The sequence below is a fragment of the Mobula hypostoma genome, chromosome 10 (genome assembly GCF_963921235.1).
Source record: "Mobula hypostoma chromosome 10, sMobHyp1.1, whole genome shotgun sequence".
NCBI classification, from domain to species: domain Eukaryota; kingdom Metazoa; phylum Chordata; class Chondrichthyes; order Myliobatiformes; family Myliobatidae; genus Mobula; species Mobula hypostoma.
In genome coordinates, this window is record NC_086106.1 from 97104502 (window position 1) to 97118843 (window position 14342).

General features: G+C 40.6%; 1 protein-coding gene across 1 annotated transcript; it reads right to left on the bottom strand.

Moving 5' to 3' along the window:
* Nucleotides 1-1537: 1537 nt before the first annotated feature.
* Nucleotides 1538-13979, bottom strand: shisa2a (shisa family member 2a). Its single transcript, XM_063061412.1, has 2 exons — nt 13278-13979; nt 1538-3068 (listed from the first exon to the last, which is right to left on the bottom strand). The coding sequence occupies exons 1-2, from the start codon at nt 13564-13566 to the stop codon at nt 2539-2541; spliced, it is 819 nt and encodes a 272-aa protein (XP_062917482.1). The 5' UTR covers nt 13567-13979; the 3' UTR covers nt 1538-2538.
* Between the last annotated feature and the right edge of the window lie 363 nt (nt 13980-14342).

The following is a 14342-nucleotide window of genomic DNA, read 5'->3' on the forward strand; positions in this document are numbered from 1 at the left end:
TTGTGAGGGAAAGAATAGTGAGGGCTAATAACCAGTAAATAGGGATGTGGTTTATAGTAACAGGGAACCACAGACTAAAGTAGGGATATGGAAGGCAGCAGTGATGATACCCAAGTCTCAGGAAATCATGATATAGAGTGTACCCGTTGTAAAAGAAAACTGGATTTTCTGCTAGGCTTGTGGATCATCATTTTATGCTGTAATCAGGACCTAGTCTGTAACTTAATTAAGTATTCATATCACCACATTTCTGTTACCAAAATGTGGTTTTACTATAAATCTCGCCAACAGAGAATGTAAAAGCTCTACCATGTTCAGCTAGATCAGCTTTAGCTGGTCTCTTGGAGCATACCAGTTTTTAGAATAAATCACCCGTTATTTCAAACACCAACCAGACATAAATTATCCCTTTGATTCCTAAGGAAACCCACTATTTTCCTTGCTAACTAACTCTTGCTCCTGATGTACATTTAGTTCAAGTCATCATTATTGTTACCATTCTCCTGTTTGCTTCCATTCCATACCTGCCCCTTCCTTCACTCTTTACTTCCTTTTTCTTCATCCCACACAAAGGTCAAAATGGACATTGAACCCATGAACACCACACACACACTTACTGTAATTCAGTCTCCCCCCCCCATATTTATTATGTATTTCATTGTACTGCTACTGTAAAGTCAACAAATTTTATGACATATGATTCTGATCCTGAAGTTGACTTAGAACCTTTTAATCTATTTTACTGGATAATGGCATCCAGTTAAAATAGATTAGAAGCACACAAGACCATTAGACATAGGAACAATATTAGACAATTCAGCCCACCGAGTCTGAAAATTGAAACTTCGGTTGAAAACTCATACTGAAATCTATCTCCTCTCAGAATGTATTCATATCTAAGTGGCATGACAATTCACCCACAAATGTCAGCCTCAGGAGTTTCAGTAGTTAGGCACATGCCCTATAATGTTACAGGAATTTTAAAGCAAATCCACAATTGTAAAGAAAGCAGCAGATTGGGTATTGTATTAGCAAACTATCCCTTTCCAAACCAGATGCCAGTAGTTTTTGTAATCGTCTGGAAGTCCAATTCTCCAAATTTATTCAAACAACGCAGCACCATTCAACAATTGAAATTCAACATCTGTGACATGTATTCCTGTCATTCTACACCAGGCAATTTGACAAAGGTAGAACAGATGTATTCATCCAAATAATTAAACTCCCAGCTACTTTCTACCTTTAGTCAGTCAAGCACTAACACTTCACCTACTCTTGATCTTTTAGATGTTACCATCCTCCACATTTTTCCTTCCCCACCACTCTTTACTGCAATCCTCCATTCACATTGGAACTTTCAGCATCTTACAAATTCATTTTAAATCTTTCCTGCTTAACCTATTCCCTTGCCGCTTCATTGTCTTTCCCAGATAGCCTCTGAAGATCCATTCAGTGAAGTGCTCTTCAGACTATCACTGAACACTCCCTGCCTTTCATGTTTGTGACATTTTGTGACCTGAGGAAATAACAATGCCAGTTGTTCACTTTTTATTTACAACCTGAGAAAATGTACAAACAAAACTGTCCTTCACAAAAATTGTATAATACTTTAAGAACAAAGGAACCCGATGAGCAATTAAAAGCATTTGTGCTTAGAAGCAAATATATAAGGGTTATCTTCCAGAAAAATATTTTTCCACACAATATACACAAATGTATTTACAAATATTCTGCATATATGCAAACCTATAGTTCTGTAGTGGTATGTCAGAGCTCTGAAAATACCAATTGTTAAACTCCAACTCAGTTCAATGACCTAAAATTGGAATCTTTCTGTACAGTTTTGTACCTTGCAGTTTGCATTCAGTCTGAGAAGTCTACAGATGCTCCTCTTTAATATCTTTACAGAAGAGGTCACTTCCATAAAACAAAAGGAAGGATGTTGATTAACTAAGATTTTGCATTCCAAGAGATATTGCACTGATCAAACATACTAGGTCATTCACAAAATTGTGGGTCCAAAGTTCATCCTTAGTTGGTTCAGGCACTGGCTTTCATTTCCAAAATTTGGCTCCATTGATTTCAATGCTACCAAATTTCAGAAGCAGCGTTCATTGCACACTTGTTATGATGCATGCATGTTTAGCACAAGCAATCGATGGGAAACTTCTACCTGCTGGTTTAATGAATTGACAGCATCACTGAAAGATGCAAATTTCTTCTAATCACTAATATTAGTAACAATCATGATGGCAATAACATTTAATTTTTTACTTTATATTCCTAACTTTTCTTGTCAAATCAATGAATTTCAATGGACAGGTTTGGAGCAAATCACACTGTAGTGATTCACTTACTCCAGTGAGAGGGGAACAGCAGACCAGTACCAAAAGTTCACATGTTACAGCAAGGTTATAATGAAGAAATATTACATTTTAAAAATTATTGTCTTTGACTAAATTTTTCAATATCTATTAACACAAAATATGATGTTTAAGGTTCCATGAAGACAAGTCAAGTTCCTTTGGTTGATGAATGTTACAGAGTCACAGCAGGGTATATTATCTGGTCAGCATTTAATGGCCCATGTGAATAAGGATTATTAGGTTGTTGTCCATATGCTTGTCTATCCACATATGCGGGAGCCATTACCAGTGTATGATCTGGTGGAATGCCATAGCTGAGGTATTGTGCTGGTAGAAAAGGATTTCCTGTGGATTGGGAAGGCAGGAATTGTTGAGCCTGATGACATCCCACAACTGGGAAATTAGTAGGCATGTTCATGTAGAGGTTGATACCATCTGTGCCCATGGAACAGATGTTGTTCTGTCGTCCCATAGAACTTCTAGTTGACGTTGTTGTGGTGCTGGAGGTAGAGTGGCGGGAAGGTGTTCTGATACCAGTTGGAGGAATGGGCTCCAGTAACCGGCTCTGGGTGGGGGCATCCTGCTGGTTCTCTTCTGGCTTAGGCTTTAAGCATCTGCAGCAGCAAATTGCAATGAATGAACCAACTATGACGAAGGCTACAAAAATGGAACCAACGATGAGGAACGGCAAGTACATAGGAACTGCAAAGGAAACATTAAAAATAAGTTACCATGGAGCACAAGACATTTTGCTATAGTAAGAAAGAGGGTAGAATTGCAACCTTAGTAACAGCTGTTAAACATATGAAATACCAGCAAATGTACATTCTCCGCAATAACATTCCACTAACCTCACTTGAATCACTGGAATACCGCGCAGGCAGTGATTACTGCATTTGCATCTAACGCAACAGGGGCAGAAATTGTGGGAAGACCTTAAAGTTCTTTAAAAACAAAATTACAAAATTACTCGCTACCTGATTTGTACCATTGTGGAGAAACTGTGTTACCATTTCAGGTCAATGTCACCTAGGGATTTAATAACAAAAAGGAAGCACTATTGTGCTAATGCAGAACAAAAGGAGTGCCTGCAACCCGATGGACTGCGCCAAGACGCAATTCAAACAGCAAGTTACACATGTAAAGCAAAAAAGAACAATAACCAAATCTGAAATAAAAAGGAGAAAACAATGTCAGTTTTATAAATCATTTGCAAGCATACGTAACAAACAAGGACAAGCATTATGTATCATAAAAATTCCCTAAGTTTCACTTAAGTTTTATTAACTGACAACTGATAACTTGGGTATGGCATAGACACAATTATAGAAATTCCTGCCTCATAGCACGAGTAACCTGGTTTTAATCCTAATGTACCAGTCCAAAGTTTCTCTGTGACGATGCAAGTTTTCTCCAATTTCCTCCCACATCTAAAGAGGTATTGGTTATTAGATTAATCAGCTACTTAAATCACCTTTAACATTCTCTAACGTTCTATGATTCCATCACTTTCTGACACTTAATTGCAAATGAAATGAAAAAAATCAGCACACGGGATCAGAGTACTGGTAAAACAGTCTTTAAAAAGTCAGATATAGGGACTGTGAAACAAATAACACAAGGAAATGGAAAGGATTGGATGGAGGAGGTGAAAGAAATAAAGAAAAAGAAAAAACATTGAAAAATCGTATTTAATAAAAATATTCTAATAATTAAATTCTGATAAAGAAAAACTAAACTTTCAACATTTGATTTTTTGTATCAGAGATTAAAAGAGTATTCTTCACATATGACAGTTAAAAGTTGTGGGAGTGAAATGGATAAGGGTGTAGTGTGTTTAATTAGTTTCGATTCATGGAAAGAGGGCAACTATATCGCCTTCAATAATGCGCCAACTTCCTAGAACTGGTTATGCAAAGTTAATGATAGAAGTGCATTTCTTAAAGAAAAAATGCTGAATTTATTCATATAATCCACAATTCATATATTGGTAAACAGCATGAGCCTGTTGGTCTTATTAATTTTGTTGCCAGCCCTTGCCACATGTTCAAAACAATTGCTCAAACTTCCGGTAAAGCCCCCCCACCTTCACCATTCCTCATTCCTATTTCCCTCTCTCACCTTACCTCCTTACCTGCCCATCACCTCACTCTTCTTTCTTTCATGGATCTGTCCTCTCCAATCAGATTTCCCCTTCTCCAGCCCTGTAGCTCTTTCACTAATCAACTTCCCAGCTCTTTCCTTCACCCCTCCCCTCCCCTCTCCTTGTTTCACCCATCACCTTGTGTTTCTTCCTCCTCTCTCACCACTTTCTTATTCTGACTCCTCATCTTTTTCTCCCTCAAGTCCTGATGAACGGTCTTGGCCCAAAACGTCGACTGTACTCTTTTCCATAGATGCTGCCTGGCCTGCTGAGTTCCTCTAGCATTTTGTGTGTGTTGTTCAATTATCTTCATTTAGACGAAGAAGGCAATGATCATTCAGAATTTCAAATTCCAATACTCTATCCGCACCATTTTTGTCACTCAAACATGATCCCATGAAATTGAAGATTTATTCCTTTTTAAAAATACAGCTGTCACATGAATATGAATACAAGAACATTACACACAGGAGTATAATAGACCATTCAGCCCATCAAGTCTGCTCTGCCATTCAATCGGATTTATTTTCCCTTTCAACTCCATTCCCCCATTCTCTTGCTTTCTCCCCATAGTCTTTGACACCCTTGCCTATCAAGGACATATCAACTTCCACTTTAAATATACCATTTAACTTGGCCTCCAAAGCAATATGTCACAATGAATTCCACAGATTCACCATCTTCTGGCTAAAACATTTCTCCCCTCATCTCTGGAGGGAAATGAAGAGTCAACATTACAGGCCAAGATCCTTCATCAGGACCTGTAAATCGCAGCAGTCCTGATGAAGGGTCAAGGCCCATAGCATCAACTATTCATTTCCCTGCATAGATGCTGCCTGACCTGCTGTGTTCCTGCAGCATTTTGTATGTAGTACTCAAGATTTTTGGCATCCACTCTTGCCTCTTTGGTATCCCCTTTTATATTATTGGCTAGCTTACATCCATATTTCATGTTATCTCACTTTATAGCTTTTTATAGTTGCCTTCTGTTGGTTTTTAAAAACGTTCCAATCTCTTAGCTTCTCACTAATTTTTGCAATATTGTCTGCCTTCTCTTTTGCTTCTACACTTTCCTTGACTTCTGTTGTCAGCGATAGTTGCCTCATCCTCCCTTTAGAATGTTTCTTCTCCCTTGGGATGAAATGATCCTGCATCTTCCAGATTACTCCTAGAGACTCCAGCCATCATTGCTCCACTATGGTCCCCTTCCATCAATTTTGGAAAACCTCTTTCTCACGCCTCACTCAAATGTAATACCAATACATTACGGGGTGAAGTCTTGACGGAGCTGAACAGCGACTCCTTCAAGCTCATCTGCAGAACCAGCTTAATATCTACCCTTAATGCCTCTCTTTTTCCTTTGCAAGTTGGATGGGGTTCTGTAGGAGACCCTGAACTAGAGTTACACTCAGACTTTGGATCTTTGCAGTGGTGGGACATGGCAGTGGGGGGTCATGACCAGCTGCTTTTCGATCTCCCAAGGATGCAGCCGAGAAGAAGAGAGCACCTTCAGGGTTCCGAGACTTTGCAGTCCTGTCGATGAATTGACTCTGCTGGTGCCACTGACACAAGTGTCACGGGGGAAAGCAGAACATCAGCAACAGTGGATTGGCTGTTGGGGGAGTCTGTACTCGGCAAATCACGCGCTCTCTTTCTCTCGTTGGTGGGGGAAGAGTTGGTTGCCGATTCTCAACTCAGAGAACTCGGGGGAAAAAAAAGGTGACATGGTAGATTTTATCATCACAAATCAGCCGGTTGTTCTGTTATGTCTCTCATCTCGCTGTGGAAGTGTGACACCTCTCTGTCCCTTTATTGGGGAGAGAGGGAGAGAGCCTGTGATGTTGAATTCTGGGCTGAATGATGATTTTCTTGTACTGCAGGTCATGGTCTTTCTTGGGGGCTTTGCTATTAGTTGCTTGGTGGGTGGAGGGGGCTGATGCTTTTTGTTTGCTGAAGCAATTGGCGCAGGGGGAGGTTCATTGCTTTGCTGCTGCTTGTGTGTGTGGGGTGTGGGGGAGGGAAGAAAGTAGGTGGGATTTGGGATTCTAACATTTTTCACTCATTCTTTGGTGTACTCCCGCTTTCATGGATGTCTGCAAAGAACCGGAATTTAAGGTTGTATATTGCATACATTTCTCTGATATTAAATGGAACTATTGAACTACATGTGATCTTAGCTTCTCCTTATCAAATTGCATGGAGACTAGTTGTGATAACTGACTCCGAAGAGTTCCTTTATCTTAAGCTCCTTAATCAAACCTAGTTCACCACAGGATCTTCTAAAAGCCAACTCAGACATTCTATAAATTCTTTCTCTGGAGATCCAGTTACCAGCTAATTTTTTTCCTTTGATCTGTGTACAGAAGTCCCCCGTAATCACTGTAAATTGCTTTTCATACATCTTTTCTATAGTCTGTTGTAACTTGTACCCCACACACTGGGTACAAACCAGATGACTGAATCGAAAGATAGGGTATTTTTATCCTTGTAGTTTCTTTACTTCACCCACAAGAAATCTACAACTGATCCTATGTTACACATTGCTAAGGATTTGATTTCACTTTTTAACCAACACAGCCACCCCAACCCCACTGCCCAATAGCCTGTCTTTTTGATAGGATGTGTATGTTTGGATGTTCTGCTCCCAACTGTGATCTTCTTTCAGCTGTGACTCTGTGATATTTACAATGTCACACTTACCAATTTCTAACAGTGCTATAAGCTCACCTATCTTGTTTTACATACTCTTTGCATTCAAATGCTGTACAACACTTTTAGTCCTCTATACACCATCTCTCTCCTTAAGTTTGTCTGCACATTACTTGAAGTTAAAATCCGATGTCATTCTAAGCTTTCCATCCTTTTTTCATTCTGGAGACTTCAGGATCCTCTCCTATGCTCTCCCTCCCTTTTACTTTAGTCAAGTCACTTTTTATTGTCATTTCAACCATAACTGCTGGTACAGTACACAGTAAAAACGAGACAATGTTTTTCAGGACCATGGTGCTACATGAAACAATACAAAAACTACACTCCATATTTTTCCCAATGTGTTGAATCCATCTCCGTATTATTTACTTCAAAGCAGTATCCACAGCTCTGGTTAGCCCTCGTTTTGATTGGCACGGTGGCATAGCAGTTCATGTAACATTTTTACTACGCCAGTGAACTTGGTTCAGTTCTGTCACTGTCTGTAAGGAGTTTATACGTTTCCCTGTGACTGTGTGGGTTTGCACCGGATTCTCCAGTTTCCACACTCTGAAGACGTACAGGTTAATCGGTCATGTGGATGTAATTAGTGGCACGAGCTCATGAGCAGGAAGGGCCTGTTACCATGCTGTATCTCTAAGTAAATAGTAAATTAACATAAAGTTCAAAGTAAAAATTATTATCAGTGTATCTACATGCCACCACTGAAAACCTCAAGATTCTTTTTCAACAGGCACTTAGCAAATCTATAGAACAGTAATTGTAAACAGGAACTGTAAACAAATTGTGCAAATGCAGATAATAAATAGCAATAAATAACGAGCATGAAACAACAAGATAAAGAGTCAAATAGGTGCAGCTGTCCCCTTTTGTTCAAAAACCTGATGGTTGAGGGGTAGGAACTGTTCTTGAACTTGGTGGTGCGAGTCCTGAGGCACCTGTACCTTCTACCTGAAGGGAGCAGCAAGAAGAGAGCACGGCCTGGGTGGTGAGGATCTTTCATGATGCACGCTTCTTTTCTACACCAAAGTTTCATGTAGATGTGCTCAATGGTTCGTAGGGTTTTACCCATGCTGTACTGGGCCGAATCCACTACCTTTTGTAGATTTTCTGCTCAAAGGCTTTAGTGCTCCCATACCAGACCATAATAATGCCTGTCAGCACACTTTCCACCACACATCCATAGACTTTTGCCAAGGTTTTTGATGACATGCCGAATCTTTGCAAACTCCTGAGGAAGTAGAGACATTGCTGTCCTTTCTTCACAATTATTATTAACATGATGAGTCCAGCACACGTCCTCTGAGTTAGTGATGTCCATGAATTTAAAGTTTCTGACCTTCTGATGATTACCCGCTCATGGACTTCTGGTTTCCCTCGACAATCAGTTCCTTGGTTTTGTTGACATTCAGTGAGAGGTTGTTATTATTACACCCTCAGCCAAACAGGAGGTATGATTAGTAACCATATGGAATACACAAATATTCATGGCATGTGGATAGCGACAAAGGTTGTATAAGGCTACAGCAGGATATAGCAGTGCGAAGTGATAATTCTGGGAAGTCAACTATGTGTAAGTCATATACAGTAATGGTAGAGCACTAAAGAATGGTGATGAACAAAGGGACCTTACAGATAATGTCCATAGTTTCTTTAGACTAGCAACAAAGGTACGTAGACAGTGAAGGCATGTGGCCTGCTTTTCTTTATTGGTCCAGATATAGAATGTGAAAATTGGGATTTTATGATACAAAAACTCTCATCAAACTACACTTGGGAGTATTATGTGCACCATACTGTGTGGAGGATATGTGCTAAGGGGATTCACCAGTACATGAATTTGATTGGAAGACTTGAGTTATGGAAGTGAGTCATGGCTGGGTTTGTTTTCCCTGGAGAGAAAGACGCTGAGGGGTAACCTGATAGAGGGATATAAAATTGCTGGAGCTATTGATATGGTACATAGCAAAACAAAAGCAGCATCCATCATCAAAGACCCTCACCACCTAGGGCCATATTCTTTTTTTAATGCTGCCATCAGGAAGAAGGTACAAGCATCTCAGGACTCAAGTTCAGGAACAGTTGCTACCCCTCAATCATTAGGCTCTTGAACAAAAGGAGATAACTACACTCATTCTATTTCTGGTGTTCCCAAAACTGATGGCCTTACTTTTAAGGTCTTTTATCTTGGTATTTCATTCTCCTTTTATATCTGCATTTGCACAGGTTGCTGTCCACTAATCCTGCATAGTTACTGTTCTACAGAATTGCTAAGTATGCCCACAAAAATATAATCTCAGGGTTTATGTGGTGACATGCATGTACTCTTGATAATAAATTTGACTTTGAATTTTGATAGTAAGAACCCTTTCCCCCACAGTAGCAGTAGTATCAAAAGCAAGTTGCCTAAGTGTGCTGTTCAATTCAATGACTGAGAGCAAGGTCAGCATATGTTGGCAAGCTTAACATCTGCTTAACGGAAAATGTCAGAAATTATTATTAAAGTTATGATTGCAGGACACAGAAAAATACAAGGTGATCAGGCAATGTAAAGATGGTGCAAATAACAAAGTGCTGGAGGAATTCATCAGGTCAGCCAGCATCTGTGGAGGGAACAGGACATGCAGATCCAGGATCGGCAGTGGGGGTTTAAAGGGGAGAGCCAGTATAGGTGCAGCATTTGGAGGGACTAATGGGCAGAATGAGGCAGGGGGGGGTGGGTGGGAAGGGTGGAGACAGTGACAGAAGCCCAGAGGTGACAAGTGGAGAGAACAAAGGGCTGCAGATTATGAAATTTAATAAGGACAGTTGTGAATGGAATCGGATAAGAGAGATGCTGGGCAGATGAAAACCATGGGGAGGGGAGGGGAGGGAATGTCGACTCAGACCATGAGAGGCCTGCGTCGGGCATTTTCATGCCTTACAAGGCGTGATTGGAAGTCTGTGTGGGGCACCACTTCAGCAACCTTGTTGCACAGACTAGAGCAATGTGATTAAGTACCTTGTTCAAGAACACAAACATGCTACCACAGCTGAGGCTCGAACCAGCGACCTTCAGATCGCTAGACGAACGCCTTAACCACTTGGCCACGTGCCCAACCAGTGGGGGGGGGGGTGGAAGACGACCATCTGGATGATAAGCAGACAGAACCAGGTGGGGGAGGAGAATGAAACGGGCTACAGAGGATCTGAATGAGAAAGGAATACCTTGATCACAAGGAGAAAGGAATAGAGAATAGAAACAGAAATTGGAGAATTCGATGATTGGACTGTGGACTACCAGGAGGAATATGCAGTGCTGTTACTCTAGTTTCTGTGGTTGCACCCTGGCAGCAGGGAAGGCCGAGGACAGGTAGTCAGGATGGGAATGGGGAGGAAGCTTGCAACTAGGTGCTCAACATCCTAAAAGATATTTGACCACTTTATTGGAGATCTTTGAAGAACTAACATGTGCTGTGGACAAGGGGAACCATGCACATACCATAGTTAGACTTTGATAAGGAACTTGATAACCATCTCATATGAGCTTCACCTGACCAAGTTATCTCATTACACTCTGGGGTAAATGAACAAAAAATGAATCTGAATTGGTGCAAGCTTATCATTATATTCATCTTTCTGCATCGAGTGACACCTACTGGAACATGTTTAGTTATAGATGTCAGTGATAAAGGTACATATTTGTGAAGCCAGCCCACCCACCAGCACTGACAAATGGCTCATCAGTAAATATCCTGTGAAATTAAGCACAAAATGTCAAAAAGTGGGTAAGAAAGAATGGTAACTGACACCTATGGAATGAATCCTGCAGCAGTTCTACAAAGGGAAAAGATTAGTGGGCAATTCTTTTTAATACAGTCATTTCAATAATTAGGTTAAAAACTACTCCATGGAGTCCAATTGTTATTGAACTTTATAACTAATATCCACAAGCAACTATAAACATACTTTTGGAGGGTCCAAGAACCTAGTTTCATTTTCTTCTAATGTAATCTCCACTTGGCAGAAAGAGAGTTTGTTTTGGGTCTAGGGGAGTGTCCTGTTAGCCACTTGGTCAATGGAAGTTATTCATATAAAGATATATATACACAGGCACAAATATACTCTGTATACTTTCTCCAGCACTTGTTGAATATCTTGGCAAAACCAAAAACAGGCTGCTATATACTTTTTGTCACTTTAAGATATTAAATATTTTTTTTAATATCAATAACAGTAGAAAAATAACACTAAGTCATTATATTTGAGCTATAGAAATGATTCATTTTAGAGTCAGCAGGATCATATGATGTGAATGAATTAGTTTTTTCACTGTAAAGGCTACGAGAAAAATCAGAAATTTTTTCAAAGTTCTGAAAATTTTTTTAAGGGGGATACGTAGTACGAGATAGTTTCCACTGGTTGGTGCCTTGAGAACAAAGAAGCATAGATGGAGGGTTCTCAATGGAGATGTTTAGTTTCCTCTCAAAGAGGGGCATTCTTCCACATAGATGGCAGATGCAACATGAAAAGCTTTATTAAAAATGTCAATGGAGCCACAGATTATAACAGTACAGAGTGGAAGTTCATAGCAAAGAAGAAAATAACACAATATAGGGAGTAGGATTGTAGGAGGCAACACCAGTCAGATAACACCATGAGATTGATTGATCGTATTATACTTGCACATGATACTATACTTGTAAGAAAGATAATTAGCAAAGAATGGGGAACAAATTAAATTGAAAATTATCTTACCCCTATCTAAATTTCAGGTATTCACTATGTCTGAACCATAGCTATCAATTGGTCTTGTGATTAATCAAAGATTGGAACAAATTAACTGATCATTTCTTGGACAAAAGCTGGAATTTCAACATGGCCAGATTCAACTAGATAAGAGAAAACCTTCCAGATAAGAGAAAACCTTCCAACATTTCCAATCCTAAATGCTACTTGCACATGGTTGTCAGATGGTAATAGAATCTTATTCTATAAACTATTCCAACTGGTCAAGAACTGGAGGATATATAGAAAGTGAATGACAAAAGAATTAAAGCCAACATGGGGAATTTTTTTTCAAATTGATGAGGGATTACGCATTGCCAGGTGTAGTGATAAAGCCATATTCAATTGGGAATTCAAAAGAGCTGCATTAGCAACTGAAAGGAAAAATGAAATCATGACTATATGGAGAAGGTAGGGAAGTGGAAGTATCTGGAGTGCATTTCCATTAAGGTAGTGCATGTGGCTTCCACACTGTAACCAGTCGGAGATTGGGCACTGCAGTTCCTTCACCGCCAACACTCACACGTGACCAATGACCAATTGAAAGTACTTACAATAAAGCGATGCCCCAGGATGGATTTTAACATCTTCGGGAAAGGATATATGCACACAAGCATATCCAAGATACTTAAAATATATATATACACGATGCTGCTTTTAGAGTCCATAGTCTCCTAAGCAGCTAGACAAGTACTTGAATCACCACGATCAGCTCAGATCAGAGTTAAATTAACCATACCTGAACCGCAGCCATCAAATGGTCCTATAATTGATTCGTGGGATAATGCTGGAAAATGGGTCTAGTGTTGATGGGTTGGCATGGCCATAGCAAAGACCATGCATTGTGTCATTTAACTCTATTATGACTCCCAGAAGCAATACTTCAAACAAACTCTCCTTAAAGCGAGTACGTTAAAGTGGCGTAATCTGAGAGAAAAGCAGAGATTGAGAAAAAATGGATAGGTGGACCTACTACCTAACAGAAACACAGTGGGCCTAATGGTCTCCAATGCAGCAAAGAGAGGCTGATTTATTTCCCACTTGCAACAAAGGCATATGGTAATGAACAACTGTAATCGGCTAGCCAACCGTATCATATAGACCAAATCGGAGGCTGTAGGACCCTGGCCGATTATCGTGATGTTAGCCCACGTACTCCGAGGATTCGACTTTTACTGCAGTTAAGTTGGTGTGGATTCTGTGTCGCGTTAGTAAAGCATCTCTAAAGATGCTCTAATTCATTCGTGGAGAGGGTTGCAAGAGAAGATGCTATCAGCAGAAAGTGCTCTTACCTGATACCGACTTTCCCTGGGAGCCCGGTTCTTGGTGCGCACTGTTGTCGTTGCTGCAAACGCCCTGGTCCAGTCGGTTGTCCAGGAGAGAGCAGCAATACCTGAGACCACAGGATCCGCAACACAAGGTGGCTTCCTGACCGTCGTATCTCTCCGGACACTGGAACCCCGCATGCCAGCTACCGTTACTGTCCGACCAGCCGTGGCAATATTCCCCCGAACCGGCGCAAGCACCGAGTAGACTGTTCGCAAGGAAGAAAAGCAATGTTCCAAACCGAACAGCCCCCATTACCGAAACTTGCGCAAGGAGAACCACACGGTTCACAAAGTGAATTGCAAAAGTAGTTTTACAGACGAAGAAAACGATAAAAGTTTGATTAAAGTATCAGTTCACTTGACGAGTTCCCTACTGGCACGTAACTTTCTTTTTCATTCGTTCCCCTTTTTCTGGTGTCCTGAACCTCAAACTCCGGACAATGAGGGACGGAGGGCAGGAGTCTTCATTTCTCGGTGTAAAATAGCCCGATTCATGGCGCTCGGTTACTAAACTTCAGGCTGAGGGTTGCAACCAGTTTTCCATCTGCAAGCACGTCTTTCAGTCGGAAACAATGGCACAATTGCAAAAAAATCCACCCCGGTAAAATGTCTGGGACGTGCAGTTTTCAAATACTAAAGCACTCCAGAAACGTTGCCCACCTCCCATTCGTCTTTGGCTCGCTGTTTTCTGAGCGGAAAAAAAAATCTTTCGCTTAAACTCTGGTAGGTGGATCCTTATAGGCTCGACCCGCTATATTCCTTCACCAATCCTGTTTACAAATCCCAGCGAGGTGCCGCCTTCAAGGGTTTGCGCTCCGCCTCTTGGCCATAGTCCCCAGCTTGATCCCCACATGGCACGGGACACTGTTCAAACAGACAATTAGAGGATCTCTATATCGCAATATATCAATAAAATGAAAGCAAAGTGTAGCGTGGTTCATTGCAGACAGAGTGAGACGGTTCCTGGGAGGTGCCAGGACTGATATTTGCAAGCATCATGGTAATCTGTGAACTGATGTGCTTTAAGTA